Source organism: Telmatherina bonti (assembly GCF_933228915.1).
Source record: "Telmatherina bonti genome assembly, chromosome: 18".
Lineage (NCBI taxonomy): Eukaryota > Metazoa > Chordata > Actinopteri > Atheriniformes > Telmatherinidae > Telmatherina > Telmatherina bonti.
Genome location: NC_136616.1, coordinates 9,209,125 through 9,220,646, shown reverse-complemented (window position 1 = coordinate 9,220,646; position 11,522 = coordinate 9,209,125). Strand labels below are relative to the sequence as shown.

Genomic DNA, 11,522 nt, shown 5'->3' with positions numbered 1-11,522 from the left:
AACCCTGCTTTAGTTTGGATTTCTGGGACCATTTCTGCAGATATCTTGAGAAGCTATGTTACCAACTTACTAATTCATACGTTGTACTCAGTGTAATGTTGAAAAATGATTGACAGCTGTCAAAAGCAGTTACCCCCCCCCCCCCTTCAAATGCAAAAATAGAGGCTTTTATTTGTTTCTAGACTTATGAAAAATAGACTTTTTCGCCCGTGGGTCATCTCTTTTTTGCAATGTACATATTCACAAAGTCACCCTGCAAAGAAAAAACAATAAAACTTCCAGCCAGTGGTTCAGTCCTGCATCTGGAGCAGGTAGATCTCAGCTACCAGCAATCACCGGCTTATGGTTCCCGAATGAAAAGGGATGGCTACGAGGCGTCTCTGGATATCCAGCCACTCTCTGTGAGGAAGCTGAGGATGCGCTTCTTGAGGACCTTGTCCAGATAGCTGGGCAGTCGGCTCTTGGCAGGAATGCCCTGCCGTTTCTGCAGGTGGTCTTTAATGATAATGGTTTTTACAGTCAGGTAGCGAGTGGGGCTCAGGTTCAGAGAGTTACACAGAACCTTCTCCCGATCTGACAGCAGCTCAAAGCCCGTCAGGTTCTCAATGGCAGCAAACTCACCATCTTTACCCTCTTCTTTGATGCCACTTCCAACCCCAAGTCCCCCAGCAACGCCTCCTCCTCCTCCAGCTCCTCCTCCAAGTCCCATGCTGGAGCCAAGCCCAGCTGCTCCGGAGCTGCCCCGCTTGGAGTTGACCACGCTTTTGTTCTCCTTGCGCTTCTCCCGTTTGTGGCGGGCAGCTTCATACTCGGCAGACTCCTCCAGGCGTGTGATGCCATTGCGGCGGTAACGCTGCAGCTCACGCACCTTGATCCTCAGCATGCGTTCTTTATGCATGTTCTCAAAAAACTCCTCAAACTCCCTGTGTGCCATGAACTGGCAGAGAGCCCGCAGCCGGACCCTCTGCTCCTTCTCCTCCTTGGTGATCTTTCTTTTGGAAGTGTTTGGAATGGGGCCCGATCCCGCTGCCGTCATGGAGCCCAGTCCGATCACGCCACCCCCAACTCCCGCTCCGCTCACGGTGACAGAAGCACCTACAACTCCCGTCCCTCCAGGTTTGTCCTTCTCCTTGTCCTTCTTGTCTCTGCCAAGGAACACTGGCACCAGGTTGTAGTCCCGAGCGATGTTCTTACGCCGCTGGCGTTCTCTGAGCTTGCGCACATACATGTCAACGTGGGCGCGCTTCATCTCGATTTCCACATCTTCGTCGTCGTAGTTGACAGACAGCCCGCTGATGAGCTTCTCTGCATCCTGGTCGTACTCGATTTCATAGTCATCACGCAGTGGCATGTAGCCGAGCTGCTGCTGTTCCACCAGGCTTATGTCCAGTGGGGGAAGGGGGGTGGTGAGGCTGGGTGACAACGGCCCCCCGCTCGGGCAGGTGTGGTCGGTCACCCGGTTTGGAATACTGTCAGGAATGCAAGCTTTGCCGAGGTTGCCATGGATATACATGGTGACATAATGCTCCATGACTTCCTGAGGAGTTCGGGAAGCTCCGACATGAGCCGCCATATCCTCCTGAAAGAGAAGATATTAGATATTATTTATTGTAACCAGGTGAGGTAAGACTGTAAGCCTTGCTACCCACCAAATGATCCAACCCTCCTACTACACCTCAACACACAAACTGCACAGAGTACTGCGTGGAACTAAAGCTTGAGCTGCACCTGTAGGACAGTCGAAAGTCCCAGACTTTATCTTCCATGTGGTCATTTTACATGACTGTCAGATAAGTTCTGCCAAACCTTTTTCCATCTGGAGAAAGAAGGGGAGGATCAGGAGGCCTTGGTGGTATTGTAAATGTGACGAATCCGACTATTCAGTAACATATAATACAACACCAAGTGGCATTATCAAAAGGCAGAACAATCAAGCAATTTCAAGCATTTTCATGCTAAATTCATATACTGTTTTCTATTTCAATGTTTGATTCACATGACAATTTTACTGGACTGACGCACTGAATATTGTCCAGTCTGCCTGTTTTATTAACTCAACTAGGAGCTTTAATTCAATGTAAATATACTTATGTTAAATCATTTGGACAGTTTTCTTACACAATGAAATGTTAGCAATTATAACCATAATCTGACCAGATTTAAAGCAGATTAAATAAAACTGATCACCATGAAGTTTAAATTGGTGACAAGCTTATAAAGTGGCATTTTCATTACTGTATTTTCCTTTAAATACATATAAGAAACATGTTATCTTAAATGTAGTAGTTTAAAACTTATTTAAGAGGTTGCAGAAAAGTTGATCATCAACTTGTTTTATTATAGTTTATATTTTCTTTTTACCATTGGAATTGTTAGTATTGTTTCATTAAGGCAGATTTCTGTCATGTCTATTTTCCTTCATGTTTCCACTTAAAGCTTATAATAAATATTCTAGTCTTTTCTGATGGGTTTAGAGTTTTTAAAAAAATGTTTTCTTTTGGTTTTAAACGTTTTAATGACCAACTTTTACGACTGAGTCAAAGTAATCTGTCAGTTTTCTAATTTACTGAATGACAAACTTTTCTTTCTACACACAAAACGGCTAAACCAAGTTAAAATGAGGTACAGAGGTAAATTATGTAAGGTAATAAATAATAATAAAGTGATGTACCCAGTTTCCAAAGCCGTACTGCTCGATGGCATCGAGCAGCGACTGCTCCTCCCTGCTAGTCCATCCTCCCTCCGCCTCCGGACCCCACAGAGAGAACCGACCGCCGTCGACCTGCTGGTAGCCGTGCCACCGCCGGTGGGTGCCGATTTCCGCGCCTGCTGAGAAGCACTCCGGGCATAGCTCGATATCGGAGCACTCGGTGCAGCGAAGTCGCAGGTTTGTAACATCTGCGAGGCAGTTAACGCAGTACTTCTTCCCCAGGTCGGCCATCTTGCCTGGCTCCTGCTTCTTGTTGTGAGAGGCAGAAGTCCGCGCATGCGCAAAGCGAGCCGCACCGCGCGAGCCGCACACATCCCGCACATCAATATTCATGAACCAAGTGGGAAGAGCGCCTGTGATTGGCTACGGAGGACGGTTTCCAAGACAACGAAAACTAAACGAACAGTTTCCTTCACTACGGACCTGTGCGAGCCTTTTAGCTCAGTATTAATCAGATCAAATCAAAGATACTTTATTTATCCCCGAGGGGAAATTCAAGACATCAAACATTTCTTGAGGAATAATTATAATTTAATGTAAATTTAATTCTAATCTAAATGGATAGAGAAGCACAGCATGAAGACATGCACAAAAATGAGAGCGTGAAGGTGGCTCTAGAGGAGGATAAATGTCTTAATCGCTACGCAAATAAAGATGATGAAGAATATCCCACAAATGAAGACTTGGACTTGAAGATAAACAACATCAACGAACAACCTCTGTCACGTGATCAAAGTGTTGTTTTCGAGATTGACAGCAGTGATGATGGTGAACTTTCCAGGTTAAACCTTGAGACCCCCAGTCCTGCACAAGAGAAGGAAAAGGAGACTGCAGATGAAGAAGACATGCGATATGAAGAGTCCATGCAGCTCTTCCAGGAGCTGTGCGAGGAGAGAGATAAAGTCAGCCAACTAAACAGGCAGCTGCAGATGAAGCTGGCAGAGTACCTCAGCAGGAGGGCCAGAGATGGCAGCCAGCTGGAGAGGGAGAAGTCGGAGACAGAGGAGCTACAGGAGTACAGGAAGTTCATCAGTATCCTGGATGAGCTGAGGCAGCAGCTGGATGCTGATGCAGAGTCATCCCAGCAGCAGGTGGAAGAGCTGAGCCTGCAGTGCCAGGAGAAGCTGGACACGGTTGGTGGCACGGCAGTAAAAGTTCTTAGAGAGGATGAAAGCTTTATTTTACCACATGCTTAAAAATGAAAGCTCTTATAACATTTGTTTCATGAAAAAGTCAAATATTTACTTCTTTGGAAACCAAATCATCAATAACAAGGATTTATAAAATGCACTGGAACTGAATAAGGAAAAGCTGTCCAAAAACAATATGGTTTTAGGGGATGTAATGAAATGGCTCTTACCCACTTTGTTTCCTGCCAAGCACCAAGAACCCACTTCTGCTCGAGAAATAATATGGTAAAAGCAACAGAAACCACTGAGTGTGTTTAAAGTACTGAGAATCTTCAAATCAATCCTAAAACATACAGACAGCCAGTCTGATGATGCAAAAGTGGACGTAATGTGATCATATTTCCTCGGGCAGCAGAGTTCTCTAATGGTGGAAAAACTACAGAAGTTTTATGGTCTGATGGTCAAGGTTCAGTTTGTAGAAGTTCCTTGCAGCAGACTTCATGTAATCCACTAAATGTCCAGCCGGTGGCTTACTTTACTTTGCTCTGCTGGGATCCATTTGAAAGGACTTGGTGAAGTTTAGCTGGAGGAAAACGTTTTCTGACATCCAGTGTTTGACATCATTCAGACAGTCTGTGTGTTGTCAGTATGAGAGTTAACCATCACACATGTACGGAGAAACTGGTCCCAAAATGGACCCCTGGCAAACATTGTGCTTAACTTGGCTACAACACAGTGTTTTATTTGTAAGACAGCATAAAAACCATTTTAAAACCCTCTGAAACTGCTGTCATACTGGTGGACTTAATGTTAATTTCATTATAAAATGAAGGACTTTAAGAAAAGGTCATTTTGGAGAGTTGTTCTTTGCATAGGTAATTTTCACATGTTGTACACTGGAGCGCGCTAGTGTTGAATTTCTTCTTGTTTTGTTGAGAGGATAGCTCAGAGTTTCTGTCGGCCTCTTCACCACGTGCGGCCACAAGTCCAGGTGATGTCACACAGAAAGGGGCTGCAGAGGTCAAAATTTATTCACCTTTTTCTTACTTTTATTGTTCAGACACTGAAAAATTCTTAAGCTGGTGGAAATATCAGATGACGTCTGCATTGTTCTTCATCGTGCTTCATGTCTAAAGTGTGCCGATCATAACTAAACAGCTGTGGATCAGAGCCAATCAGAGGAGAGGACCCACACCTCTTCTGCCTTTAACTATCTTTGTTTCTCTGCTTCAGTCTTTAAACTCAGGAAGGAACAAACACAACATGCTCAGACAGACATATGGTTCTATAAGAGTCATCGTTATAAAAAAAAGTCCCGCTCAACAAATGTTTTTTTCATGTGCAACTAAAATGGCCACACTCTGGTCATGTGACACGTAGCCTCACAATTTCCCTCAATCTATAGGTAAGATATTTGAATTATATGAAATATCTCGATGTGAAGATATGAAAGAGCTGTAAGCTTTTTTAATTATTATTATACACAAATTAAACAGCAGTTATGTATGTTAAACTGCACTTTTGTCTGGTTTGGAGGCGAAAAGTGAAGCACATGGCACCACAGTAAACTCTGTTTACACTGCTCTCAGCATTTCACACAAACAAGAACAAAAACACAAAGAAATTTACCCAAAACACAACTTAAAAGTCTGAAAGAGATCTTTTTTCCTCCTGTGTTCACAGGTGGAGAATGAATGGCGAGCATTGCTGGAGCGCAAGCAGGATGCTGCTGTGACAGCACTAAGCCATCGACTGGGGAAAGAAGCAGCTCAGGCCAAAGTGGAGGCAGTCCTGAGGGCAGAACAATGTCAGCAAGATGAACTGATCAAGATGCGCCTCATGCATTTCAAGCTGGAGTTTAAGATTGGCAGGCTGAAGGTAGAGCTTCGTGAAGAGGAAGAACATGGCCGTGACCCCCTGCAGATCCAGTTTCAGCAGCTGCAGGCTCATAGGATGGAGCAGAAAAACGTGGCTGAAAAGAAAAGTGAGGAATCCCTCAAGCTGCAGAAGAAGATCAGCGTCTGCTTGGAGGTGCATTGATGAATCTACTGGTGAAAATTTGAATAAAAAATCTAATTACTGTACGTACAAATCACTATAAGAGTAATGGTCAACTGTGTGCTTTTTGTGACCATCAGGTCCTGTCACATATAAAGGAGAAGCTGTACTGGAGCCACATGGAGGTCCAGGCCAAGCGAGAGCAGCTGGCCGAGGTGGAGGCCATGGTGGCCAGGAAGAGAGACCTCCTAAGGCGAATACAGCAGGCACGAAACAGCCTGCAGAAAGACAACATGAAACTGAAGGAGCGCTGTGGACTTCTGGGAAACAGGGTCCTGCTGAGGGACTTTGAGGACACTGTGGATGCTTCAAACCACTTAGAGAAACATCTGGAAGATCTGAAGAGCCAGCAGGCGGAGATTATCTTCAGCTGTGACCGACGGGGGAAGGAAATGGAGACGGCTTTGAAGAATGCATGATGGATTCTCCAGAGCTTCTCCTGAACATTGACGAGACTGTTTTAATGCCAGTTATGATGTTTCTTGTCTTCAAAAGGTAACTTTAAATCTGAGCGGACAAGAAATACACATGAAGTTTCTCAAGGTTCCATGCTGGGGCCTCTTCTGTTTAACTCCACTGGCACAGGTAGCTACCATATGCAGATGACACAGAGTTATATCATGATGTCACCAGTAGACTGACACCCTGCAGGAACTTGGTAAATCCACTGAGGAGATTAATAATCAAAATGCCTAAAGTTTCTTCAGCTAAAAACAACCAAGGTGGGCCAAATAGAAACAATTAAAGGTCACCACACTTTTCTATAAATACCAACAACCAGACCAGAAATCAGGATGTAATGACGGACTCAGACTTCAGTTTTGATAAAAACCCATTAAAGGAATTAGAAAGTCAACCTACTGTCACCTTAGGAGTAAACTAAGGGTAAAAGATCTGATGTCACAGTAGGACCTGGAAAAAACTGGTCCAGGCTTTCGTCTTCAGTCAGCTTATTTATTGTTACACTGTCTTCATAGGTCTACTTAAAATATCCATGTAGACAAGAGCAGCTTATTCAGAGAGAGGCTGCATTCATGCCTCTATGATCTGCATGTGTGGAACAAACTCCCAGAAAGCCTCAGATCAGTGAAAACACTCAGTTTACATAAAGATCCACCTGTTCTAGGCTGTTCCACCTGATCATGGTTTATCTAATGTTTTATTCTGGTTTTATTCAATGTTCTTTGTTTTTCCTTAGTTTTATGTTTGTAATGTCAAGTGATGCTTCCTCTTTACTAATGTTTCAATCATGTTAAGCACCTTGAATCACCTTGTTGCTGAATTTTGAGATACAAATAAACTTCCCTTTTCTTCCCTTCACTGTTGTTTTTTATCTAAATCTAACCGATATGGAGAGTGATGAAACTGTGAGTACAAGGAAACAACTGATCCCAAAGACACTGCAGCCTGTTGAGTTCCCTTCATATGCGTAGCAGAGCTCTGAATGAACACACACCTACCTAATCAGCAGGTTTAAATAAACTTCAGCAGGTAGAATTATAACCCACCGGTCACTTTGCCAGGTTATGAATCACAAAAACATTTTGTTTGGCTCCAGTAGCCTTTAATGTGCAATCAGAGAGAGAGGAAAGGATGTGATATGCACCTGGGCCAGTTTGAGAAGCTCTGGTCTCTGGCAGTGAACTAGTTGCTCAACCAGTTGAGCTGAAAACCAGTCAAGCAAGTATTTCTTCTTTACTTGGATACAATTTGACTGTTGTTCAAATTTCACAAAATGTTTGACAGTCACATTTCATCCGAAGTAAAGTTGTCAATTCAAATCTACTTGTTTAAAGTCATTAAAGGTTGCTTTGCTTTTTGTTGCAAAGGAGAAGGCTGAACAAGTATTGGTTCTGTGGCATTTTCATGAAAAAAATTATCTATAAAAACCATTTAAAGAAGCATGTATGAATGAATGCATGCAGCTGCATCTGTAGTCTAGCTTAAAAAATTGGCTTAGAGGAAATTCTGATGACGTTAGAAATCGCCCAAGTACAATGGCTGGTGATCAAATAAGTTCACATAGAGGCCTGGTTAAAAAAAAAAAAAACAGCAAAAGATTGTGTTTATGGGCACGAATGTAATTTACATAAGTAATGCATGTTTTGCTGTGAGACTGGATGGAGTGCAGATAAACCGACTAAAACAAACTGAAAGCTGCTCAAGACATTTTAACAAAGGAGCAGAAAAAAGCAGAACAGAAGCAAATCTGTTCTTTTCATGTTTCCTTTTACTTTTCCAGACATTAGGGAGGATCCCCAACAAAGCACAAGAAATATAAATATATATTTATAGATGATTATTTTTTTCTGTTATATTTCAGCACCAAAAAAACTTTTAAACTTGATGTAAAAAAAAAAAAAAAAAAAAACTCCAATTACATCCCAGTCTGCTCTTTAAGGCCATATTTGTTATATAACCATGTAATAATGTAGAAATAATGCAAATGTTGAAATGAACAGTGAATGTTTCACAGTAGAAGCGTTAGTGTGATCTTTAGGACTAAAACCCAGAGAAAGTGAGGTAAGAAAAGCAGGGATGGCCCACTTATGTTCTACACTACAGACAGATGCAGAGCCTTTCATCCTTGCCATTAACATAATTAAATTATTTTGTAGGGTTTTAGGGACCGTTGTTAATGCGTAGTAGTCAGAGTAGTACCGTCGGAAGTGTTGAGCAGTAAATCTTAGAGGGGTAGGAAATCAAATTTAAAAAATCGAATATCAGGATTTTTTCCTTCACAATTTTAAAATAGAATTTTTTGTCAAAAAAATTTTTTTTAAATAAATGAAATTAATCCATTATAAAAATTTTTGTCATTTTTATTGTTTTTCTTGATCTTTTTACTCGTCTTCTTTGGCATAAAAGCAGCAGACTGATGGTCTGGCTACTGTGTTGTTTTTTCCTAATTGAAATCAAGAAAAATGAAAAGCAAAAAAGTTTTCTTTGTTTTGTAGCCAACAAACTACAATATCGAAGAATTGTGAGAAGCGCTATTTAAATTAAATTGGAACCCAAAAACTTGGAATCGAATCGAATCGGGACTAAATCATATCGTCACAGCCTCGTTGTCTGATGTGCAAAGAAAGGAACAAACAAGAAGAAGCAGCGACTCGTCAGCTTTCAGTGGTACTTTCTGTTGAACTTGGAGAAACAATTCATGTCATTAGTTGTGTTTGGCTGTTTAAATGTATCTCCTCTTATTTGTTTATTGCAAACAGCTGCTAGTTTGTTGATTTTTGCAATAAACCTAATTTTCAGTGGGGGTTAAATCATTTTGACCACCTCTACAAGAACAAAGCACATCCACATAAAACCACTGAAAATACTGTAGTACATCTGTCAGGCCTGTAAGTGGAGCTCTAATGCTGCCACAGAAATACACCAAAAGAAGAAGACATTGTTTGGCATGGTTTACTCATGCAGGTTAATGGTCTGATGGCATCACTGGTTCAGAAAAGAAGTATTTGGATCGTAAAAAGGAAGATGAAACTGTGACATTTTCAGATCTATTCTCTGGAACCTGGTTTCAGAACTTTGTGTTTTCAGGTAGAGATGGCCACAGCTGATGAAGTCACGTTCAGTGTCAGGAGGGGAGCTCTTTACCTGACTAAGTGTGAATACAACAAGTACACACACCTGTTAAACCGCCGGGTTTTTGTGATGGTAGAAATAAAACCACGATAAAACATCAAAATCGATTCCAGCTTTTAATGTGACCTGTAACCTGTACAGTTCAGTTAAAACTAACTAATCTGAGTGTCAACACGCTTAAATTGTTACCTGATTGAAGCATGTTTTGATTTATGAACAGCATTCAGTTTTGTTAGGTATCAGTCAACGAGACTGACTGTGTGTCGCTGGCCCCAGTCTGCCTCTCCCTCTGATGTCGGTCTACAGCTCCACTGTTTGAAACAAACTAAGAAAAACTCTACTGTTATTGTTGATCTGTCAGTCAAACATTTATTATTGAAAGAATACAAGCAGAAAATTAAAATTCAAAGCAACTTATGAATGTTGCATTCCAGGATCACGGGATGGTTGGGATAAAATCTCCACCTCAAGCTACACTGGTGGCACTTGCTCTGCTTACATGTCCAACTTCTCCAGCAGGTCTCTGAATAAAGGCTGGGAAGAGTCCAAACAGAATTCTCCTCCATCATTCAGGTCCACACTGTGAGAGCAAAATAAATATAATTCACTATTAATATAAGCATATGAAATGTGATTTCACTGATTATCTACAACAAGTTCTTTATCATAAATTCAGAAAAGGTGCTAAGATAACAATAAATACATCTTAATGCATATTAATTATGGTCATAAATGATTGTTTTGTTTTATCAAAGAAGTGGGAAGCTTACTGGATCATGGTGTGACAGCCAGGAAATAAACCCATCGAGAGCTTTTTCACATCCTCAGACTTAATTCTGCTCCAGTTTTCAAAAGGAGGACAGGAGCACATTGTTTCTGGAAGATTACTTTCCATGTTAAAGTGTCTCACAGAGAGAATCATCAGTTTCAGAATAATTAAAGCTTCAATTCATGAAACAATGACTTCTCTTTGTATGAGCCCTCATAAACACATAAATAATAACACATGGGAAACACTCAACATACTTGATTTAAAAAAAGAAAAGTTTGGTTAATATTGTTAAAACTCACCTTTGTTTGTATGGAATTGGTCACTCGAGGTGATTTTTCCCGACGCTGCCTTTCCAGTAGTGACTGCATCACTGTAAGGACGACGGAGATGGAATTTGTTTTCCTCAAGCCTTCATTTCCTTTTACTGAATCTCCCAACTAAATACAGTTATTTTAATCTCACTTCAACAGCCCCTGTAGATGAGAATGGATTACTCTACAGTAAGGACATATGAATAGAATTTTTCTCTTATCGATACTTCAGAGGTTGACTTTAAAATAAATCCTGAGCTTTTTGCTACACATCTAGTCTTCATGAAGTCTCCACACATTTTATGAAACAGCTTGACAGCTTGTGAAGAGCAACACTGCTGATGGAAATATGTTCATTTTCATAGCCATGAAATGCAGAAGATTGTTAATATGCAATAGCTTGAAGACTTTAATGTCTTTTTTTCTTTCTTTTTTTTTTGTTGCATAAGCGGTTTACTGTGCAAAACAACATGTTGACAATGTTCATAAAAAATCTACACACTGAAACCAGTTCTGATTAGTTAATATCAAATTTTCCATCCATTAAAGCCTTAAAGGAGTAATAACCAGGTCTTTTCATGTCTCCACTGTCTTTTAATAAATGTTTAAAAACTTGTTAAACCAAAAAAATGTTTAAAAAGTGTTTTTTCTGACCCTTTACTCATAATAAAACTTTTCTCGTGAGAGTTCATGTCTGAAAAATGTTTCAAATCTGAAAAATGAAGAAATTGATTTACAGATTTGTTTTAAGTGTAAAAGTTTTTTTCCATTTCAGAATATGTTTAGAAACAGAGAAATACCTTACTTACTAAGTATCAAAGTATTTGGTAAGGATGGATGAAGTCACACACAACTCTCTGCCATCCTCAAGAGTTTCACTGCAACAATAATATAGTTTTTAATTTAATTAGTAAAAGGTAAAGAAGAATAAAGCTACTTAGGAAAGT

At 40.7% G+C, this 11,522-nt stretch overlaps 2 protein-coding genes across 2 annotated transcripts; one reads left to right on the top strand and one right to left on the bottom strand.

The window, feature by feature from the left end:
- Positions 1-306: 306 nt before the first annotated feature.
- tada2b (transcriptional adaptor 2B) lies at positions 307-2,959 on the bottom strand. Its single transcript, XM_079257735.1, has 2 exons — positions 2,672-2,959; positions 307-1,579 (listed from the first exon to the last, which is right to left on the bottom strand). Exons 1-2 carry the CDS (start codon positions 2,939-2,941, stop codon positions 368-370), a joined length of 1,482 nt encoding a protein of 493 aa, XP_079113861.1. The 5' UTR covers positions 2,942-2,959; the 3' UTR covers positions 307-367.
- Positions 2,751-6,988, top strand: cfap184 (cilia and flagella associated protein 184). The gene is made up of 3 exons (XM_079257736.1): positions 2,751-2,887; positions 5,524-5,871; positions 5,979-6,988. Exons 2-3 carry the CDS (start codon positions 5,671-5,673, stop codon positions 6,315-6,317), a joined length of 540 nt encoding a protein of 179 aa, XP_079113862.1. The 5' UTR covers positions 2,751-2,887; positions 5,524-5,670; the 3' UTR covers positions 6,318-6,988.
- Positions 6,989-11,522: the final 4,534 nt, after the last annotated feature.

Excerpts from the sequence above, each read along its gene's own strand:
- tada2b (XM_079257735.1), bottom strand. The coding sequence starts at position 2,941 with ATGGCCGACCTGGGGAAGAAGTACTGCGTTAACTGCCTCGCAGATGTT. Across the intron at positions 1,580-2,671 it reads AGTACGGCTTTGGAAACTGG|GAGGATATGGCGGCTCATGT; the intron begins GTACATCACTTT and ends CTTCTCTTTCAG.
- cfap184 (XM_079257736.1), top strand. The coding sequence starts at position 5,671 with ATGCGCCTCATGCATTTCAAGCTGGAGTTTAAGATTGGCAGGCTGAAG. Across the intron at positions 5,872-5,978 it reads AGATCAGCGTCTGCTTGGAG|GTCCTGTCACATATAAAGGA; the intron begins GTGCATTGATGA and ends TGTGACCATCAG.